The sequence below is a fragment of the Vipera berus genome, assembly GCF_964194415.1.
Source record: "Vipera berus genome assembly, chromosome: 4".
NCBI classification, from domain to species: domain Eukaryota; kingdom Metazoa; phylum Chordata; class Lepidosauria; order Squamata; family Viperidae; genus Vipera; species Vipera berus.
The window spans coordinates 87,220,067-87,244,191 of NC_138206.1; the positions used below are offsets into that span (position 1 = coordinate 87,220,067).

Here is a 24,125-nt window from a genome sequence, read left to right on the forward strand (position 1 = left end):
TTGGAGCATTCACAATTTCTGGAGGCACATTGTTCCACTGATTAATTTTCTAACTGTCAGGAAGTTTCTCCTTAGCTCTAGGTTGCTTCTCTCTTTGGTTAGTTTCCATCCATTGCTTCTTGTCTTCCCTTCAGGTGCTTTGGAGAATAGCTTGACTCCCTCTTCTTTGTGACAACCCTTGAGATATTGGAACACTACTATCATACCACCCCTTGTCCTTCTCTCCAGCAACCGTTTCTTGTAAGTTTTAGCCTCTAGTCCCCTAATCATCTTTGTTGCTCTTCTCTGTACTCTTTCTAGCATTTCAACATCTTTTTTACATCATGGTGACCAAAACTGGATGCAATATTCCAAGTGTGGCCTTACCAAGGCATTGTAAAGTATTAATACTTCACATGATCTTGATTCTATCTCTCTGTTAATGCAGCCTAACACTGTGTTGGCTTTTTTGGCAACTGCAGCACACTGCTGGCTCAAATTTAGGTGATTTGACTCCCGAGATCCCTCTCACAGTTACTACTATTAAACAAGGTACCTTGTAAACTATACCTGTGCATTTGTTTTTTCTTGCCTAAATGTAGAACCTTACTTTTTTCACCATTGAATTTCATTTTGTTAGATAGTGCCCAATGTTCAAGTCTGTAAAGATCCTTCTGTATCTTAAGCCTATCTTCTATTGGCTATTTCTGCCAGCTTGCTGTCGTCTGCAAATTTGATGAGTTCCCCATCTATCCCCTCATCCAAATCATTGATGAAGAGCACTGGGCCCAGAACAGAGCCCTGGGGCACCCCACTACTCACTTCCCTCCCTTTTAATAAACAGCAATTTCCGAGAGCATCTCAATAAAAGAATGCAGATATCTTAATAAGAGATAGAAAAAACATGCATGCATGTGTATATATACAAACACACATCCACTTGTTGACAGAAAAATCTTCATCAAGGTCATCAGGGTCCAGTCTAAGCCAGTAATAAACAAAATAGAGACTGCTTTAGAAAGAAGTTTGTAGTTTATTAAACAGCAGAACCACAAGACGTGGCTCTGGAGCAGCTGACCACATGTAGCTGGGAGTGGTGGGTTTTTATACTTTCTTGGGCTTTTATGTTTGGAGATGTTTCCTGTTCCTGTGGCATGAAGTTTGACCTGAGCTTTTGAGTGTGTCCTTTTTGGTATTCTGATGGTTAATCCTATTATGTCCTAAAGGTCATATTCTGCTTCCCTGGGGCTGGGGCTGATGGCTATGTCCTGTGCTGGATTTTTTGGGTGAGGGGTTGTTGGTTCTAGGGATCTTTGTCTTTCTAATTTCATCAGCTCTAAGCTTCCTGGTGCCAGTCTTTCTGAAAGGATTATCAAATCTGCATTCTAAAAGCTAGCCTGCTTGGTTTCTGCTTGGGGGAGGGAGACTTGAGGCTGTCTTTGCCTAAGATTTTTCATTATTCCTTTGGGGAAATATAATATTCTGTCCTTTTTAATATCCCCCAAAATATTTCCTTCTCTAGGAGGGTTGTCATGGTTCCAACAGATGGAACTCTTCAATGAACTTCAAGGCATTGTTTACCTTAAAGAATCTTTATTCAAGTAGCATAACATCAGCATTAACATAATTGAAGCCAAAAATTGAATTCCCCTCCCCTGAGCACATAGTATCAAAGCACAATTCCCTCCTCCAATTAACAGTCATAAATCACATTCCCCAATTAGTTTGAAGTGCAGGCTTCTCCTGTCCAGCCCACCAATTGGAGCACAGATGGTCAACAAATTAGTGGATTTTATTTAGAGAATTTTCAAATATATCTCAAATAATTTGCTCCTTCATCTTGATTCCCTCTTTGGTCAAAGAATAGCTTGTTTTTGTAACTCATTTAGGGATTGCTAGCAGTTCAGGAATCATAAAAATCAGAAAGTTTTAGCCACCTACAGCAAAGAGACCAAGCTACGAGTTATTACAATAATAGATTAAAACCACAGCTTTCAGTCTTTATGTTTCTCCATTAGCTTTTCTTTTCTTTTTGCTCCACGCTTCTTTATTTTGGCTTCCCTTAGCAGTCTTCTTCCTTGTTTAACCCTAAAGAAATCCCCAAAATGGTGCAGGTCTTCAAAAAGGCGTAGCAGGCTGTGACTAAAGAGAGCCTCTTTTAACTTAACTTAGTAAAGATTAATAGTTCTTAAAGGTGATTAAGAAATGAAAGGCCCAAGTTGCTGTCCATTTGAAAATAAATCTCAAAACAGCAGTTTCTTCAACAGTGAACAGTCCCTCCCCCCAGCATTTGGCAGGCAGCAGTTTCAAAGCACAGCTCCTGAAGTTGCTTGCAGACCTTGGCTGTTTTGGAGGCTCTTGAACAATAATTCTTACTCTCCCTGATCCAGGTGGGTCATAAAACCTCAAGGAATGCCAGTCTCTTCAGTTAGTAGATGAAGAGCTACAGCCCAGGGAAAAACCCTTCAGGGATCCCTCCCCGAGCGTGTATTTAGTCAGCCATTAAATTATTTAATGCAAAATCTACTGCTAATGATTACATAGGACACAGCCTGGACTTAATTGTGATTTGTCCTATAAAAAGTGCAGACTGGATTTCTGAGAATCTTGTCCAGTGCAATTCTGAGATTGGAGAAAGGGTTGTTCAGGATGAAGAGAGGATCTGGAAATCAATTCTGTTTAACTGACTAAAGATTAACCTAGCTACAACTAGGCTGATTTCTCTAATTACAAAGGATAATTAGTACATGACAAGAAAAAATATATTTAATCAATCTATCTTCAAAGTTCCTATCGATTTTGTGTTTCAATAAAGCTTTTCTATGCTGAAACTATTGATTGCCAGCTAGCAAGATAGAAAGTCCAGTAATATGTAGTCTCCGGCAGAAACTATCCAGTGATACAGTATGTAGGCTCAGGCAAAAATGAGGCTTTTTATTAATATTTTAAGGCAGCAACTATAAATGTAATCACAGGGTTGGCTCATGTTGAGATAAGAATCAACTAAACAAATGACAAATCCAAGAAACAAGACAAAATACAAGGTGAGGTGGAAGCTAGAGTTTTAAGCATGGCATGGCAAGGTAAACATGTTAGAACCCAGTATCTGCTTCCAGGGAGTGAGACCAATAAATCAAGCATGCTGAGCCTCCATCCAATACATACCAGTAGCTGTGGGAGTTTACTTTCCAGTATTGGCTTTTCTGCACACTAGTTTCTTGGCAAGTCTCTCAGATCTACTGAGTTCTGTTCTCTGTTGTTGAATCTTTTTTTAAAATATATATTTTATTAATTTTTTAACAATCACCTTAATAATTGGTAAATGTGTTGTCTGGGTTTATATTTAAAAACAATAACAATTTCTATAATTCCATAATCCATATTGTATAATATTCTCTTTTATCAACCTTAAATTAGTACATTTAGTATTTTAATAGATAACAATTGAATATGAACATTTTTCTAGTATTTTTACAACAACAACATGTTTGTTTCTAATTGATCATGTTAATCACCTTGTCATAGTTCCTGTTTTCACAGCTCTTATTTAGATTTGTTTTCCCCACAATGTTCAAAACATTCTTACCTGTTAAGATTTTCTCAGAATTAATTACACTTAAGTAAAATCTTTTTTCTCATACAAGTCTTCCCAGCAGTTTTACATTTCTCATATCTTAAAACAAAAACAAAAAAATAGAAGAAAAAGAAGAAGGAAAGAGTATACTACTTGAGAAACAAGTCCCTCTTAAGCTAGAATACATTTATATCCATTTTTTCCTATTCTTTTTAATCATATTCAAACAAATTTTAATCTTTAAATATTTCATCTAATAAATCCAATCATCTAATCTTTTAAATCTATTCAACACATTCTTTTCAATTGAAATTTTCTCAAAATCAATTACACTTAAGTATCTAAAACATTTCCCTCATATAAATCATCCCAACATTGTTATATTTCTCATATCATAAAAAATACTATGTTACCTGAGGGGCCCATCCCCCTTAAAGTAAAATTCATTTATATCCAAATTTTTTCTATTTCTTTAACCATATTCAAACAAGTGTTTAATCTTTAGATATTCCATCTGATAAATCCCATCATCTAATTTCTTAATTTTAACTTTAGCCTTTTTTTTTTGCCAAACATCTTTCCTAATCAGTATGCTCTGCTGGACCAAAAGGTTTTCCCATAGTCTTGTAGATGTTATAAGTACAAGAGACAAGTCAAGTAAGATGTTTTTGTGGAAATGTTTCACCCCTTCGTATTCATTGAGATCTTTTTCTTTCTTTTTCTTTTAATTTCTCTTATCATTTTTTGTCTCTCAAGTTCTTGTAGTTCTCCTGACAGCTCTGTAATCCATTTTGTTGAATCTTTTTTCTTGTCCTCAGATTTATTTTGCAATCTTGAAGTGTAGTTTATCTTTTCCGTTCCGATATTTCCTGCAAGTTTTTCTCTGCCTGGGTTAAGTTATAATTCCTTCCATTGTTGGAATTTAAATCTTTAAATCTCTTTCCTCTGGTTTATGTTCAGTTATCTGCTTTATTTGATCACTCTCATTTTTTTATTTTCTGAGAGTTTTTTTGGTGTGAGGTTAAATTGAAGATGTGTTCATTTATATTTTCAAAGTTGTTTTTAATTTTCTCTTGGTTTGAAGTCATTGTCATTTGTATTAGTTGCAACATAGTATACATTTCCTCCTGGAAACTATTTGTTTTTTCTTGATATGTTCTTTCTGCAGATCTCTGATGTTCCATGATAGCCAAAAATCAAAGTTTTCCTTTCTCTGCAAACAGCTTTAAAGTCACAGTTCAATAAGTATTTATAATCCAGGAAGATAAATTCTTTTTCCCTAAGGTTTATGGTTCTCGCTTTGTAGATAGCCCAAAATGTTTTCTTTTCTTTGTTACAGCTGTTCTCTGTTTGGTTAAAACACTGAAGGTCACAAAAACAGGTTATCTTTTTCTGGGCTTCCTGCCAGTTCCTGTATCAGAGCAACTACAATTGTATATTTTCAGCCACCACTAAATGTCAGCACCAGTTCATTTTTCAGTTTTCAAAATAGGTAATTAATTTCTTCTGTTTTCATCAATAGTCTTTTTCAAAGAAAATCTTAACTAATTCCACCAATTTCACACATCCAGATTTAAGTCTTATGTTCATTTCATTTCAATGTATTTCTGTCCCCCATAAAAGTTTAATTTGCTACTTCCATCTGTGGGAGGGTGGAGCAAGAATCCCCCTCCTTCTCACTTTCAGAGGATTTTTGCTTCTTGGTTTTTTTTCCCAGGAAATCAATCATCAAGTAGAAAAGAGAATCAATATTCTTACCCAGTTCGACACATTGTTTACAATGAAGCTTAAATTAATGCTTTTGGACTTCGGCTGCTTGTAGCTTGAGCTGGACTCTGAAGTGAAGCTAGCCTTTTTTCTGCTGGTTTCTGGAGGGCTTTCCCCAGATGACCGGATCAACTGCCATCTCTCTATGGTTTGGCGGGGCACCCCTCCTTCTCTGTCACCTCTCTGGGGTGAGTTTAGGCCCATTAAGGTTCCCCCAAACAGAAATTAGATTGGCCGTAGGATGCAGAGCCAAGCGATACCTCAACTGTTGCACTATTGCACAAAACTGGAAGCCTCTGTTGTTGACTCTTTATCACAGCACTTTTGTTTGGGACTGGATATCTGGACTTCAGAGTCTGAAAGGCTGCCAGTGGGTGCAAGCAAGGTATCTTAGGGATTCCTAGACTTGTGTTGGCTCTATAATTAGTGGAAATACACACACCAAGACACTTGACCCTAGAAGCCCCAGCTCCTCTTCCACCTTCTCATAGGACATGTCCAGGAGAGCCACACCAAAGGTCAAGGAAACAATTAGGTAATGAATTGGAGAAACAAGAGTTATTAAATGAGCGAGCTATGTATTGAAGATCTCCCAATCACTGAGGGAAATACAGAGGTATTGAGTCCTCGCCTGTCAGCAGATCCGGCAGCTGAATCAGATTAATCAGATGAGGGGGAAGGGTTGCCTGGGGTCACATCGGAGTCTGTGGAAGGCTCTGAGGAGCACAAAGACTCAGAGCTAGATGTGATACCACGCCCATCTACTCATGCTCAGCAGAGGACAGCTGGGTTGGTGGCCTGAACTGAGTGAAGACGAGGAGCAGCTGGGGCCTGTTCCAGATGCACAGATGTTCAGGGATGATTTTTTTAAAAGTCCTCAAGATTCTTAGATATTTAACCAGGTGTGTGGGATTTCTGTGTGTTTGAGTGACTTAAACCTTGAGCATTCCAGCTGAGAACTCAGAGACTGATCTCATTCATTTCAACAGCTAAAGCAGGGCTTTTCAACTTTTTCACCCATTGTACCACTTATAGGATATGGCAACATCTGAGTACCACCAGTCGCCTAGCAAGGTGTCAAAAACTTGATGACCAAAAAAAAAGGAAAAAAGTGATGAAGTACAGGTAGTCCTCGACTTACAACAGTTCACTTAGTGACTGTTCAAAGTTACAATGGCACTGAAAAAGTGCCCCCCAAGCCACAGCCGAGCAAGACACCTGCCTGCATGCCCAGCGGCACTCTTCTTCCTGTTTGAGCATTTCTGTTGAGGATTGGCAGCGGGGGTGGGGGGGTGTTTGGTTTTTATTCCCCCCCCGCTAGGTGGTTGCAGCAGGTTTTGGTCACTTCACATGACCCTGGGACACTGACCATCATAAATATGAATCAGTTGCCAAGCATCTGAATGTAAATCACAAGACTCTGGAGATGCTGCAACGTTCCAGCTGATCGACCCTTCTTCTGGGCTCAGAAACACCAGGAGTAGTGCCAAGCTCCAGCTGGAGCCTGGCGTTGATCCTGGTGCTTTTGCTGAGCCCTGACAGCCCTGCAGCTCCAGCCATCTCTTGTTCAGGCTTGTGCAGTGCTGCCATCGGTTCAGCTCATTCCCCTCCCCTGCTACCACTTTTCTAGGATGGTCGCATACCACCTGCTAGGTGCCAATGTACCACAGGTGGTACCCATACCACTGGTTGAAAAGCCCTGAGCTAAAGGACTGGTTGGAGTTTTATTCCATAAAAGCTGTGTCAAAATAAAAGGGGTTTATCTTATCAAGTCCTGCCTTATTCCATGCAAAGGGGTTTTTTATGAGTAAGCGGTTGAGCAGTATTCGCAGAGGCTGGGACAGAACAGTTTGCATTCGACCCTTTACCCCCCACTACCATGGAGCAGTTACGTGCAGAGAATGCCCAGTTGTCCCAACAGCTGGCTTTTCTGGCAGCTCAAGTTGCTCAGCTTCAAGCTCCTGCTGCTCTACAACCCCAGCAGAAGTGTCCAGTAGCAGTGTCTGATAAATTCAATGCCACTCTGGATATGTTTCCAGCTTTTGGGGGACAATGCCAGCTCTTTATCAGCCTGAGTGTGGCAGACTTCCCCACTGATCGAGATAAAGTGGGATTTATGATCAGCCTCCTATTTGGCCCTGCGGCCCATTGGGCCACACCCCTGTTGGTTTAGCCTAGTCCATTGTTGGATAACTTTGGGGGGGGGGGTTGTGACTACATGGGTCTCATGTATGAGGACCCCATTAAGATGCAGACCACTACCAGACACCTGAAAGCTCTGAAGCAGTGCTGATGCCCTTTACAGGGATATATCAGTGAGTTTAGGCTGCTTAGCCAGGATTTGGCCTGGAATGAAGCTGTGCTCATGGGCACTTTCCAGGATGACTTGTTGGAGAAGCTGTTGGACAAGCTGGCCCGTGTCAATGTTCCCCAAGACCTCAATGGGTTGATCCATCTCTGTTTGCAGGTTGACGTTCAGCTGTAGTAGCCGTAGGAGTTGTCATGCTTCCCCAGAGACCTGGGTGACCATGGTTATGTGTGAGACTCTGGTTTTGCAAGAAGAGGCTATGGAGTTAGCTGCTGCCAGGCCTCACCTATCAGTGGCAGAAATTGATAGATGATGTTTGGGGCGGTTGTGTTTCTACTGTGGGGAACCTGGGCATTTGGTTACATCCTACCTGAAGAAGGGACAAGGGGCGTCAGCTACTTGTCCTGCCCCGCGAAAGCAATCTCATCTGTCAGGAAATGCCCCAAGCCCGACCTAAAAGGCGTTTTGGTTCGGGCTTCCTCTAACACCGAGTGACATCCATCAGATGCGACATTCGGACCCCCACAGCATTTGATATTGGTGGCACACTTGATCCTCCCTGGTAGGCCCCTGGGTATTCTGGTACACACCTTGGTCGATTCTGGGGCCACCATGAACTTTATGGATGCTGTGTTTGTGGCCAAATGGACTGTTTTCCAATGCCCGGTGGAACCGCCTCTGTTAATGGAGACTATTGATGGCTGATTGCTCCTGTCTGGGCCCATTAAGGCTGCCACGCAACCATTGGGTATGGCCATCAACTCTCATGAGGAGGCCATTCAGTTTTACATAACCTCCGACCTGCATTTCCCCATGGGCTTGGGCTTGGTGTGACTCCGGATGCACGACCCGCAGATTTATTGTTCCTAGAACCGGGTCAGCCGTCAGCCTGTGCCACCACTCGCATGTTCATCCAGCATGTTTTCTGGCTGCATGGCCTCCCTGATAGGGTCATTTCGGATAGAGGGGCTCAATTTATGGCCCATGTCTGGAAAGGGCTGATGAAGGCCCTATACGTACAAATCTGCCTGTCGTCGGCACATCATCTGCAAATGGATGGTAGGACTGAGAAAGTAATCAGAATTTAGAATAATATTTGTGCTGTTTCGTGAATTAACAACAGGACAATTGGCAGACTATCTTGAAGTAGCTGAGTTTGCTTTTAACAACTCACAGCACACCTCCACACGTATGACACCATTCCTGGGCAATGTAGGATATCATCCCCGGGTTTTTTGCCCTCTCTCAGATTGATGCGCCAGTTCCCTCAGCTAATGAATATCTGACCAAGTTACAGGCTATCCATCAATTGGTGCGGCAGCAATTAGATACGGCCAAGGTGGAATACAAGAAAGTCGGCAAGATATGCCTGCGTTAGCTGTGGGAGATCAGGTATGACTGTCAACCAGGCACCTTTTGTCAGACTGGCCTGCCAAGAAACTGGATCACTGGTACCTAGGCCCTTTCCTTATTGAAGCCATCATTAATCTGTTTGTTTATCGGTTAACATTGCCACGTTCATCATGGGAACATTTCACTGGTCCCTCTTGGTCCCAGAACAACCAGCGTGTCCGCTTCGCCGATCAGAATGTTCCCCACCAGAACAGCAGGACAGAGACAGCACTCCTGAATATGAGGTCACCAGTATTCAAGACTCCCATTGGTTAAAAGGTCGATTCCAATATTTGATTGAGTGGAAGGGCTATGGACTAAAGGAGTTCACCTGGGAGGACATGACCACTGTGCATGTTCCTGCCTTGGTGATGGCGTTCCATGAACAATTCCCTTCACGGCCGCATCCGGCCTGTCAGACCCGAGAGAAAGGTCCTGCAGTGAGGGATAGTGTTGTGAGTCCTCACCTGCCAGCAGATCCGGCAGCTGAGTCAGATTAATCCGATGAGGGGGAAGGGTTGCCTGGGGTCACATTGGAGTCTGTGGAAGGCTCTGAGGAGCACAAAGACTCAGAGCTAGATGTGACACCGGGCCCATCTACTCACACTCAGGCAGAAAGACAGCTGGGTTGGTGGCCTGAACTGAGTAAAGATGAGGAGCAGCTAGGGCCTGTTCTAGATGCACAGATATGCAGGGAGGAAAGGCGTGCAGGAGAATGGAGGGCGTTGGAGCGGTTCTCCAGGAAAAGTAAAAGACTCTAAGAATCCACAGTCTGGCTAGACTATAAAGAGGGGAGGTATGGGAGGGGCTGGTTGCTGAAGGCAACCTTTCGTGCTATGGCTTTGTGCTTCTGTTGTTGGATTTCTTGCCTCACGATTCTTGGATATTTAATCAAGTTTGTCAGATTTCTGTGTGTTTGAGTGACTCAAACCTTGAGCATTCCAGCTGAGAACTCAGAGACTGATCTTGTTCATTTCAACAGCTAAAGGACTGGTTGGAGTTTTGTTCCATAAAAGCTGTGTCAAAATAAAAGTGGTTTATCTTATCAAGTCCTGCCTTGTTCCATGGAAAGGGGTTTTTCCTCATAAGTAAGCAGTTGAGCAGTATTCGTGGAGGCTGGGATAGAACAAGAGAGCGCAAAATACTGTAATTGTATTCTTACAGACCAGTTATAGATAGGCCTTTTTTTCAGGACTTGCTTTAATATTCTCCATTTAGCCATCCTGGAGGACAGATTCTAAAATATCCCAGTGTCACAGAGACTGTGGATCAGGTAGAAATGAAACCATGGACCATATTTTTAAATGTGTCTTTTATTCTGATTTGCAAACATAACTACTCCAGCTATTTTCTTTTAATCTTCCTGGTCATACTGAATAATTCCATGTAAGAAATCCCAAAGTTGCCAAATCTGTGGCAAAATTTTCTATTTAGCAGAATAAATACACTGTCACCATGGTGGGACAGAATAATTTTCTGTAGAGATTTAGTAACCTTGCTTACAAAGAGTATTTGTTAAATGTTTTATTAAGTTTTTTTTAGTATATTGTATTTCTGGTCAATGATTGTTGTAAAGTTTTGATTTGATTCTCAAAAGAAACAACGAAAGTAATACATATTTTACTCTGAATGCACTATTTTCAAAACTCAGTAACTACTTAATCAATGGATATTATAATTGTTATAGCCACTTTATCACTATTAACAATTGCCAATCTATCTCTTTCCTGCTATTCTAAGCATCTGCTTTCGCTCTTAACTTTACTATAGTTTAGATTAGAAAATATTTTACATGAGAAAAAATATATTTAAATATTTAAATGTAATTAACTTTTAGAAAATCTTAACCAGTAAGAATGTCTTGAACATTGTGGGGAAAACAAATGTAAATAAGAACTGTAAACAGGATCTATGATGAGGCAACCAGAATGACTAGATAGAAAAGAAATATTATATTGATGTGATTATTATCTCTAGAAATATTAGAAATTTTTTTTATATTCAATTGTTATTTACCAAAACAACAAGAATTGTATTAATTTAAGGTTGGTAAAAGAGAACATTATGGGGAAAAGAGGAATTCAAGTAAAGCTATTATGTGGATTATAAATTATAGATACCAACTGTTAATGAATGTTTTTTAAATGTAAACCCAGACAACACACTACCAAATATTAAGGTGAATATATTAAAAAGTCAATAAAACATATTTTTTTAAAAAAATTTTTTACTTCTTCATGCTGTTTTCTTCTAGTTGCTATTTGTTTTGCTTAGCTAGTAAGCCAACGACAAGAAAGATGTAATTTACAATTCAATTTATATCACTAAACTGTTAGTAATTTAATAAGAGTAAGTAAAAAAAGTCTAAGAAAAGCAGATTTTACATTTCCACTCTTGAGGGAGGGATATCTACAGATCTATTGTCATCACTGAAGTGGCAGGAGAACCTAGAACAGAAGTTTGAATGATGACCTTATTGCATGGAGAAATTAACAAAGAGGTAAGCATTTCTTGGAGTCTACTACATTTTATAAATAGCATGAAGCATGATTCTTATCTATATGCTACTAAAGCTCTACTGTCTGTCTGTTAGTAACCTTCAATTAGCATCATATGGAAAAATATTTGAATCAAAGTACGTCACATCTGCTAACATAAAGAATGGATACAAAATATGGGATTCTTTACTCTTGTGTAATTGAAATTTCAAGAATCTTTACACCAGTTGTGTTCACAAAGTGGTGGCTGTTGCAGCATTGCCACAGTTAACCATAGTTACATAATTGTCATTTCTGACATTCCCTGAAAGCATCCCACAAAGTCATTGGGGAAGCTGGCAGAAGTCAGAAGATGACTCCACCTTCCACTGCTTTTTTGCCTACTCATGGTCATTCTGTTTCTCTGTTTAAGTAAGGAAATATCTCTGAAAGGATGATCCAACAGATCATGGGTTTTCTACTTTCAGCTAAAGAAGAAACTATTAAAGGAACAGAGATGTCAAGTTTAATGTATTTATTAAATACATTAATTTAATTTATTTATTAAATTTATATGTTGCCCATTTCACTATTAGAACTCCACATGTCCAATTCCATACCAATGGGGTATACCTGTTGAATTATCAGTGCTTTTTTTGTAAAAAAAAAAAAAGGTGCCGGAACTCACAACCATCATACAGCCCACCTTGCCTATCCTACAAGGTTCCATCCAAAAAAGGTGCCGGAACTCTGTTCTGGGCATTCTATGAGAAAAAAAGCTCTGTGGGTTACAAATAATAACTTGCTTCCTTTTTGCTTTTTTAACATATACTATACAGTGAAACCCTCAAGTAACCTTAATAACAGACAGGTTTTAAAAATAACAATAAAAATAACAGTCAGATTTTAAAAACACTATATTTCTCTATTGATATGAAATTCAGAATGAATTGTCTATTAAAATTTATTGTTAACAATGTTTCTTCTATGTTTATTGTTTGTTTATTGTCTGAAACTAGTTTTAATACTCAGATTGTTTCTAAATTAAAGATATAGCTAAAAGGACCATATAATTGATTTATATTGTCCTCCTCCCCTTTTATTTATTCCTTTGAAGACCATGCCTAGGTATGAGTGTGTGTCTCTGTGATTAGATTATCCAACCAATCCTGGGTTAGATTCAAATTTATTTATATTTAGTAAACAACCACTGAAATAATTGGAACTTTATTACTACTAATATAGAAACTGATTTCAGTGTCTGTTGGAAGTATGATTAAGTCTGTATTCAATTCTCCTGCTGGGACTGCTTATTTGAACCACACTATTTCACCAGAAAATTATAGAGGCACTTCCCCTTCCCACCTAGCTATGTCCTAGTCCCCCTCTCTCTGTCCTTTTAAGGGCCTTTCATTCTGTGTATAGCGATCTAACTAATTGGTAGACTTGCTGAGAGTTGATGGGGGGAAACCTTACTTCTTAAATAAAGACACAGCATGAAGCTTAATGAGAAAACGAGGATAGTGTGAGGCTCTGATTGGTTCTTTTTTCAGTATTGCAAATTAAGATGTCTCTCGAGTTTAGACTAGGCATAGAAAAGTTAGTAGCAACCTGGCTGCTTCATGAACTTGAATTGGCGATACAGAAAAGTTTGGGTTTGATTTGGTGGATGAAAATGAAACAGTCATTTTCTCTTTTCCATTTGCTCTTTGTGATCTGCTTTTGCACAGGACAATTCACTTCAGGTAAGAATCATTCTTGCTCCATATTGATTTAAGATGTTTGTGTCTTAAATCTTAGATCTTTGAGTGATTTACTGTATAAATTAAGTCCACTTTGTAGATATCCTGTCTGTGTAAGGTGTGCTTTTTATTTCTATAAGGTTTTTTTAAAGATTTTAATCACAGCTTTATAAGTCAAAGACCTAAAATGGAATTCTTGTTTTAAGAACTTTATCGTAAGAGATACAACTCTTGTACTAAATAAATGATATACTGCTTTTCCTTGACTCATAGTATTTAGAGAGATCGCTTCTAAACTTTGGCTGCAGACTTCCTATAAGTTTGTATATCTCTGAGCTATCTAAGGTCCTAAATAGAACATGGTAGCCATGTCTTTTTCTATGGAGAATTTTTTAGATAGAAGTTTTGGTTGAAACAATTCATGAAAATTAATTAATTAAAACCAGGTCACAAGTCCTTAAAGTCAGTGTGCATTCATATGTGAGGATGTATTCTCTTTCTCTTCTTCCTTCTCAAATACATAATATTGGCTTCTTTTTGTCATCCCAATTTAAAGGTTTTTGTTCTTTTATAAGTGAGGGTAGGAGTTAATTACAGAATGAACTTTTTAAATGGTAAATTCAAATTTAAAGTTCTAGGAAAGGAAGTGATATGATTCTCTGATGAAAGGATTTTGTTTGATCTATAATATACAAGTTTCTTCAGGAGTATATGCATTTTCTTTATGTTAATTCAGATTAAATCAGTCCAGTTCTTACCTATTATTTCATGTTAACAGGATTTCCTCAGACTTTTGCCCGCTATCAGGATGAATCAAATGTTCCTAAAAATGAGGTATATAACATTTAACATATTTTCCACGTCTCTGCCAGAAAAATATAAATAATAGGACATCTATGGAAAATATGTATTCTACTGCAGTTAGAGAGGAAAGGCCATGTACAGTAGTGTTTGCTGTATGCAAATGCATGTAAATAAATGAATTGTTATAGGAGCAAAGTACACAAATGTGGACTACATATGAAATAATGTTAGCGCTTGTAAATATAATCTTTTGCACAAGTTTTTATCTAGATTAGAAGTTTCCTTTTTTGTACATTTGCTCTAGAGACTGGCACTATGTTTCAATCAGTGGACAGAACTCTTTGAACAACCCCAGGTAAAAATGTATAATTAATTTAGAATTATAGAGTATTCATCAATATTGATGCATTAAAAAATGTGTGCATATTCACCCCATACTATTTTTTTTCCTATAAAGCTCTTTCAAGCAAATAATTCATGTAAATTATTTGTCCTTCTCTAATGCTGAAACTTAAGCACTTGTTTTTTCTTAAGCAATTTTCAGTAAAATTGTTTTATTTCACAACCTATCCATACATATAAAATTACTTCATATTATCTAACTACACTTTCCAATCTATCTATCATTTGGATATGGGTATTTCTAATCAACTAACATTGTTGGAACCACAATTCCACATAAAAGAAGCAGTGTGAAAGTAACACAACATAAGGAATAATCTAACATTTAGTCATAGTGCCTGATTGTGAGTCCAAAAAGTAATTTTATATTTAAAAGTATTAAAAGTTATTTATTTAAACTCTTCTTTGACTGTCTGACAACTATTGGCTACTTTATAGATCATACATCTGAAAAGTGAACTATTGTAAACCTTTACATTCCACTAGTATGTCTTTTAACATTCCAGTCTATTTTTATAGTGATCATGCAACAGGTAAAGGATGAATAATTAATGTGTTTCACGTTTTAAACTGTTTCTTCACAATACTTTTTTGTAATGTTATGTTCATAAATGATGCCATAAAGTATAGAAAATGGCAAAATATTTATTAATAAACAACTGTGAGAATTATCAAAAATAATATAAATGTTTTGGATTTGGCTGCTCTTATTAATATATTAATTTAACACTCATGTCACTAAAATTAGTTAAAAATATTTGTATTTTTTTAAAAAAACTTGTATCTATAAAAATATATCATAGTCATCCTAAAGTACTCTCCCTTTGAACCACAACTCTCAAAATTTCTAGTTCTCATGGATGGATAATAATATTTCAGGGAAGATTGAGTTCAAGTCATATCATCAACAGCAGAATTGTTTCTAAAATACATTTTCCCTGCAGATTTCCAGTGCACTTTTGGATTTTTGTAACTCCATGTTTGACGGCCTGCAGACAGATGAGGTAAGGTGATTTCTCCTTGCATAGTATTTTGTTGGTAATAGTTATTGTTAATCTAATATGATCATCATTATCCTTCCTAGGAAAATAATCAGGAATTGTATAAAAGAGTAAGTATTTATTTTTAAAATAGAATTGATATGCATATTTTAATTGAAACAATATAAGATACTAAAATAGCTCTTTTTATGCAGTTTTTATTTCACTACTCTAGACCTCAAGACCCAACATATCCACTTAAAACTGGGGTTAGTACTTTTAACATATTCATTTGTTATACATTTTTAACATACAAAAGAGTATGAAAAGATGTGTAAAATAGCATATATCTCTTCACTGTATTTGTAACTCCTTTAAGCAGCATGTCAGTAAAGTAAAATAAAAAGGATTTTCCATGGATGTTTTCAAAGTGGGGGCAAATTGCAAAATGGGTGTTGTGACATTGCAATGCAAACTCTTTCCCTTTTAATCCAGGTTTTGGTTTTGTCTGCTGGCAAGGAAAGGAAACGGCTTTTCATGTGATGGCAGAATGCATTTTTCATTATTTAGAAAAACTCTTGGTATGCTGCAGATGCCTGATGTCTTCTGAAATTTATATTCTAATTTCAGGATCTAAAAAAATATATTAAAGCATTAGTTTCATGAGCCAAATGGATTTTGGATTACAAACAATGGCATAAATTTCTGTTTATCAAAAGCTTTCTGTAATATAATATGCAGAATAAAGCCCCTTGCACCTTGTTATTTATTTTTTTATTTTTTATTTTAATCCCATTTATATCCCGCCCTTCTCCGAAGACTCAGGGCGGCTTACAATTTAAGCACAAACCAATGTGCTTAGCAATAGCCTTCATTCTATGTATATGCCTGCTTATTAGGGCTTTGCCCCCCCCCAAGCGGCATTATTACAAAGTCAGCTTATTGCCCCCAACAATCTGGGTCTAAAATGTTCTTTAGATTCTCCTTTCTAATGATTCATAACTGTATCCACATGCATTCAATATTATCAGTCACTACCTATATCATTAATATCTGTCAATAATAAGAAGAATAAGTTGGCTAGTATGGTGATTACTGTGCTGGTGACAAAAGAAGCAATAAACACTGGCCTTATATAAGTTTTCAAGGGGTCAGCTAAAGGCAGAGACCAAATGTAAGTGAGATAGATAGAAACATAGCACAAACAAGACATCCAGACTCAAAGTAATGTAATATGCAGCTTCATCCTCAGGTGGGCTCAGATTTATCTGCATGCAACTCTTGTCCCCAGTCAATATGTCTGTTTCAGACTTCTGAAAGACTCCAGTTTATGGATGGTTACATTAGAAATATTCATGCATCAAACCAGTTAGCTGTTATCTACATTTTAGATATTACTTGTTCTAATATTCTAATATCTAAAATAGCATTCACAATATCTTTTTGTTATAGTCATTCCCTCTGCATCCTTTAATGAACCTTGCTCCAAAGCTCTCGGACAGAAGAAAGAAAAGATTCCTTAATCCAGTATGCATTCATATATTCCATATTACTTTGTGTCTGTTATTTTACATTTCTTTTTTTAGCCAATATGTCAGGTGATCAGCTTGTGAGCAATTACTAAAGAAAAATACTATTCCCTTCCCTTCTTTGATGTTTTTTTATTTCTACATTCCATCCTTTCTATTTCGCCCAGTCTTTTTCATATTGCACTTTGTTATTTATTTAAACTCAGTTACAACAATAAATGTAGATATGCCTATTATGAGTAGTGGCCAATTCTAAACTTAGGCATTGCATCTTGACAGTATCTTCATGCTTGAGGCTTTAAATCCAGATATTGCCCATGTTCAATTTTGTTTGTTGGCACAGGAGCATAATGCCCTGTATTTTCATGATATGATGGAATACTTGTCTAAAGTGAGTTGGAATAATTATCAATTGGCAACCAGTTCAGTAAATAAAAATGATCAATTATAACTTGTGACTGGGTTAAAATTCAGTAAATAATAGAGAGACATAGGGCAAAAATCCTAGCACAAATAAAAGAATATAAGATATGACTGCTATTTGAGATTATTTTATGTTCAGGACAGGAGTATGTCTGTGTCATTTTGGTTTAAGAGACCAAAGCATGTTTGTACTAACAACTACTAACAGGATATAAAATTGAAGGCATTTAGTCAGATGTTGAAATTCACATGTGTTCTCTCCTGCAGGAATTGCAGATTGCTGCAGCAGAATTCATGAAAAAGGTAATGTTAAAAATGCAGTTATTACTGTTGTATATGAATATTATTGCCAATTCTTAACTTTTTGATGGGGATTTGGATTGACTGATCACACTGTCAACTATCTCATTCAGCAAATTAAAGATACAGATGCCAGGAAGCATGTTTTCTATTGCATGTGAGACCTGAATCTTATACCTTCTGTCATAACTTGTAGCCCATTGTTGTGTGTGCATATACTATTGCCTTGGGCTATAGGATGAAGACTTGCAGTTCCAAAATGTTGGTTACAACCTTCAGCTCCTTTGCAGTATTTGTAATTTTTAATATGTCAGAGGGAAAAATATTACAGTAGCTAAATAGGGAGCAATTATATTAAGTATTACCTTAGTTTTTGTTCTCATTCTAGGTATATACATGTGTGGGTATACATACGGTATATATTATTTATTAATCAAATCAGTATAGTTACCAACTTCACCAAAATGACTCTGGATGGCACAACAATCAGATAAAAACCACAAATATAAAAATAAGAGATAAAAAAATTAAAAATCTACATTAAGAAATAAATAGTATAAAAACAAATATATAAACCCCAAGCCAAGAAAAGGTAAAAATGGCCACCTCAGCAATGGAACCATCTAAGTAAATTTCCCATTCCTAACATGAACAGGTCTTGAGGGCCTTCTGGAACATCAAAAGAGAACTAATCTAATTTTGGAGGGAAGAATATTCCATTAAGGTGAGCACCATGGCAGAGAAGACACATCTCCGGGGACCCACAAAATGTAAATCCCTAGCTGATGGTAACTGCAGCATCCTTTCTCTGACAGTTCTAAAAGGACAAGCTGAAGTAACTGGGGAGACAGATAGCCTCAGCCCTTGCCATGAAGGGTTTTAAAGTTTAAAACAAGCATCTTGAATAGGACCCAGAAACAAACTGACAACCAATGTAGTGTAATATGCACTGTTCTAGGAGCACACATAACTGTGACCACTGTCCTCATTTGAAGGGGAGGGAGGGAGGGAGGGAGAGAGAGAGAGAGAGAGAGAGAGAGAGAGAGAGAGAGAGAGAGAGATGTACAGTATATACATATACACTTGGGTATTGGGTATTGTTTTAAGTAGACTTGCAGATGATTGTGGTGCTAACGTCTGTTGCTGGGACATATATTCTTTGGACTCTGATTCCCTATAGAATTGTCTTTTTCCTGAAATCTGGAATCCCCTTAAAGTGACTTACAACTTCATGCTTCTTCTGTCACACACAGTATAACATCTGAGAACTTTTCACTTATACTGAGTTTTGAAGTATTTTATTAAATCTCTCTTATTTTATTTTACAGGATGGTTTGGATGATTTAGGACGATTCTTATTTCTTTTCAGGGTAATATTTTTTCTGTTTCTTTTTAAGAAGAAACTTGACTTTGAGTTACATATTTGACTTGGAGACCATATTTATAGATTATAACAAGTCTATAATAAACCCTACACAAATGAATTTCTGTTCCCCAAAATTAAATAGCTAGAATATTGTACTAATTAAAAGCTTAATGAGGAATAAAATAGCCTAGGCAAAAAAACCAATTAAAATATTTCTGTGCATAATAGCAAAATATAATTATATTTAGTAGTTTCTCCTTTGAAATTGACTGAGGAAGAAGCCAAAATAAGTATTACCTTGTATTAGTTCAATTCTAATATTGCACTCTCATTATTTCAGTGGAATAAATGATAAGGGAGTATACAATAGGATGGTGAAGGAGGGATTAATTGAAGCATAGGCCCGTCTTTCTTATTACCTAGTCCTAGTGCCTAATTTTATTGCAAACTTAGTACAAAGATTTTTCCCCACTGGGTATCTCATAAGGAATACTATCAAGCACCATCTTATTATTCATTTTCAGCCTAGAAATGGCAGAACTGTTGATACTGATGAACAATAGGCCACTAGAAGGTGATTTTTTATTTATTTATAAGTATAATATTTCTTTATTCATTTAGTAACATGCTTTGTTTCCTTTGAAATTTTGTTATAAGATGCAGCTTGGAACAAATTGTTGTGTTTATTTAGTCCTTGTAGCATTTTCATTGGCCATTGTAATTGTCCTGCATGAATCATTTTTAATAGCATCATCTGTGTGATCTATATGATCATACATATTAAGGCCATTCCTACCTATAATGTATTATTCGTGTTGCTTATGTTTGTCGTATTCATCAGGAGGAGCTGTTGGCACTGCTATGCTATGCTTCTCTTAGCTTTAGCAATATGCTGGCTGTCATGCCTCTGTCTGAGCCTAACTCAGAGGAAGATATGGAGTGCTTTGTTGAGGCCCAGGAGGGGGTGTCTGTGGCTTTGGAGAACTGTAGGGAAGAGCAGGTTGAGGCAGGCCAGGGCCCTTCAGGTTCGGAACAGGAAAGGCATAGTGCAGGTGAGGAGCAAGCCCCCCCCCTTGATCCTAGAGAAAGGAGAGGAGAGAGGAGGAGAAAACAATGAAGGCAGGCTCAATTGCTCGGGAGGAGAGCATCCCGCCCCACTTCACAAGGCACACCTGGGGACTAAGGTATAAGGAGATGCTGTGGGGTGGGGCATTTGCTGGGAACAAACGTGTTATCTTGAGATAGTGAAGTGTGCTCTTATCTAACCTGGACACTTTGAAATCCAGACCAGTTGTTCTCCTGCTTCACAACCACAGAAGACATTTCTGAGTCTTTCCTTACAGACTGCAGGGAAGCCGAGAGTTAAAAGGACTATTTACGTTTTGTTTTTGTGTTATCTGTCTTGCCTGTGTGTGCATTGCTTGAATTCTTTCCAGCTTCTGTGGGAACTTGGGTAGTGATTAAAGAACTGTTCCCTTGCCAGCTGACTCCTTTGCTTCCCTTCGGGGCCCTAGGTCAACACACTGGCTTTGTTACACTTTACACCTTTTATTTATTTATTTAATTTTATTCTCTCAACAGAAAAGTCTATACCGATAAACATTTATGTGAGTTGATGTTTTGCTATGCATACTTGTATACAATCTTGGTATACAAACTGATATCTCATCAGAGATTTCTAGTGTAAATAGTGATATGGAAGTGTGTTTGGATTATTTTAAGTATTTATATTCCTCTAAAGACTGAATGTATTTTAAAATGTAATTCCTTTCAGATTTCTACAGAAGATATATCCATGTTTGGCTGATTTGCTCCATCAGTTTATACTATGAAAAAAGATGTATGTCTGTGAATATTAAGAGAGATTGTTCTGTATCGTGTGAAATCACGTACAATAAATTTGCAGCTATATATTTTGTTTGAAAAATTTGTGTGAGTGCTCATAGACAATCTTTTCAGTTTATCTTCATTTCTAAATTAGTTACTATAAAGATTTGCATATGACCTATTAAACAAATTACTCAGAACTAAAAATCAAATTTAAAGTTGGCTAACTCAAATAATATGAAATTTAGAAGATAAAAGTGAATATTCACTGTGTTACAATCCAATATATCATGCTTTTTCCATTTTAAGTTCTAATTCAATGTTAAAAGCTATCACATTAAAGTAATGAGATCATTTAAAAGGAAATTTGCATTCTTCTTTGAAAACATTAATTTAGGTTGCACAAAAATGCTATTGAGTATAAAATAATTACATAGTATCTTTTTAATGCAGTCTGGAGATATATACGAAGTGCTTCAGAGCAGATGGGCATGCAGACCTCCTAATTATATGTTAGAATTGTTTGGCTAGAGGTTAAACCCTTTTTCCATTCCTGAGGAAACAGACTACTCTAAAAAAGACATAAAGAAAATCAAACATTAGGGACATATGGGTTGATAAATCAGGGAAAGATAAAAGCCTGAAAAATTACAAAAATACAGTGCTTAGGCTGAGCACATGATGTTGCATGTCTGCTATAAATGAATGCTTTTTACTTGTAAGACAGATGTTGAAATATGATATTACAGACTTTGCCAAGATTATATATAAAATTAGTATCTTCCTGCCTAGCATAGAATAATGAGATTGGAATGGACCTTGGAGGTCTTCTAGTCCAGTCCTTTGCTCAAGCAGGAAATCCTATGCCATTCTGAACAAATGACTGTTCAGTTTCTTATTGAAAACTTTAAGTGATGGAGCAACCACAACTTTCAAAGGCAAGCTGTTTCACTGATTGTGATGTGTTTGTATATTAGTAGCTCAGGTTGGTAGTTGGGCTGTTGGTTTGATCTCCGATCAAATTTGCGATTTGTCTGCAAATGTTTCATCTCCATTTGGGAGAACATCTTCAGTGCACTTTGAATTATGGTCATCTGTCAGAGCACTGGCTTTAAATACCTTTTTGTGTAATGTAAATTCGTGTGGGTGTTATTTGTTCAGATTTTCTGGGTCATGGTCTGGTTTCAGGCTGTTTGATTGGCTGGTTATTGTTGCTGGGCCACACCAGACAAACAGGTACTCCACACAGCAACAAAAATCACACCCACCCACAATAAACCGGACTATGCCTCAACAACCAGCTAATCAAACAGCCCAAAACTAGACCATGACCCAGAAACATCCAGACAAATAACAGCCATACCAATTTACATCAAAAAGATAGGTATTTAAAGGCCAGTGCTCTGATAGATGAGCACAATTCAAAGTGCACTGAAGATGTTCCCCCCCCGAATGGAGATGAAACGTTTGTTCCACTATCAATTATTCTCACTACCAGGAAATTTCTCTTCTAAGTTAGACCATTCTTTAATGATTTTCCACCCATTACTTGATTCAATGTACATTTTGTATAGTACAGAGAAATAAGGTAGACTTTGAGATGAAATATGAAACAAAGTTCATAACACAACGTATATAAATATTTTCACCTATCTTTTCAGATATAACTGATTCCCAAAAACTGATTCCCTCTGCCTCCACTCCCCGCTCCCCATCTTCCTTCATCCTGGAGATTCCAGGAAATTCATTCTTAGGCCACTAAGTACAGGTAGTCCTCAACCTACGAGCACAGTTGACCCCAAAATTTATGTTGCTAAGTGAAACATTTGTTAAGTGACTTTTGCCCCATTTTATAACCTTTCTTGCCACAGTTGTTAAATGAATCATTGCAGTTCTTAAGTTAGTAACAGAGTTATTAAGTGAATCTGGCTTCCCCATTGATGTACAAGCTTGTCAGAAGGTTGTAAAAGTTGATAACATGACCCCAGGACACTGCAACCATCATAAATATGAGTCAGTTACTAAGCTTCTGAATGTTGATCATGTGACCAAGTGGATGCTGCAATGGTCACAAGTGTGAAAAAAACTGTCATAAGTCATTTTTTCAATGCTATTATAAGTTTGAAAAGTTATTCAATGCATTATTGTATGTTGAGGACTTACCTGTAGACAGAACTCCAAACTTTTTTCAGTCTTGTGTGGCTGCAGGTGGATATTGACAAGGTGATAAATGTGTTTAATTTTCAAGGGATGGAAAAAGTATCCTGTTTTAGAGTGCATTTGGCTAGGAAAGTACAATTTTAGATTAATCAAAAAAGCCACATTTTGCTAAATATACCAAACTAAAAATAAAAAATAAAATTTAGCTTGAGGATCAAATATTATATTTGTTTCTACTGATAGGTCACAAAAAGTTTTGGAAGTTCCAGAATTTGCTTGCAAGAAACTTCAAGATAGGTAATCCATACCCTGAACATACAATGCATCGATTTCAAAGGCAATTTTTTCTAATGCAATCCTAACCACTTAACAAAATAGGAATTCAAGTTATAGGTGATAAAGCCAAACTGAATTAATTTTATCTCCTCACTATATATATATATATTGAAGTTGTATGGACATGTAGACATACAGCTGTTTCAACTCCTTTCCTTGGGATGCCACTATAGGGCATTGTATGCCAAGTTTTTCCCCTCATGCCATCGCTCTGCTGAACACCTAATTTTTGCAGCTGACAAAATACAGTGACTATTAAGTTTTTTATTTAATGTATATGTAATATTAACCCATAGGGTGTGGTTGCAGTATTATTTATCCCTTTTATTGGCTGTATACTTAGTACTATTATACTCTGTTGCTTCTATATCGGAGACAATTTCTTCTGTGCCTAACCACACTTGACCAAATAAATAAAGTATAAAGTTTAAACAAATACTGTATATTTGGGAACAACTATACATCATTGGAATGAACTCACATGGTTAAAATTGTATTGGATTCTAATATATTTATACTATAATTAATTTTGAACTATGACTGCTGTGCCATCTAATGTTACTTGGAGTTCCTTAATCTGCTGAAAGCACTCAATATCCACAGAATACATTTACATATTCATATCAACCCAACATTACTAAAGTCATTTTAGGAAGACAAAGCAATTATGAGATGCTTCCATTTACTTTTAATACCAGATCCAACATTCATCGCTTCACTTCTGCATGCTTGCTCATAGACTTATAGATGCAGCTTGTT

The 24,125-nt window shown here is 37.0% G+C and overlaps 1 protein-coding gene across 1 annotated transcript; it reads left to right on the plus strand.

Moving 5' to 3' along the window:
* Positions 1-9,151: 9,151 nt before the first annotated feature.
* Positions 9,152-19,606, plus strand: NMS (neuromedin S; the record flags this gene model as incomplete). Its single annotated transcript, XM_081326389.1, has 11 exons — positions 9,152-9,475; positions 10,239-10,293; positions 14,018-14,073; positions 14,348-14,398; positions 15,390-15,449; positions 15,530-15,556; positions 15,641-15,694; positions 16,878-16,952; positions 17,645-17,680; positions 19,006-19,047; positions 19,568-19,606. 11 exons carry the CDS (start codon positions 9,152-9,154, stop codon positions 19,604-19,606), a joined length of 819 nt encoding a protein of 272 aa, XP_081182515.1.
* Positions 19,607-24,125: the final 4,519 nt, after the last annotated feature.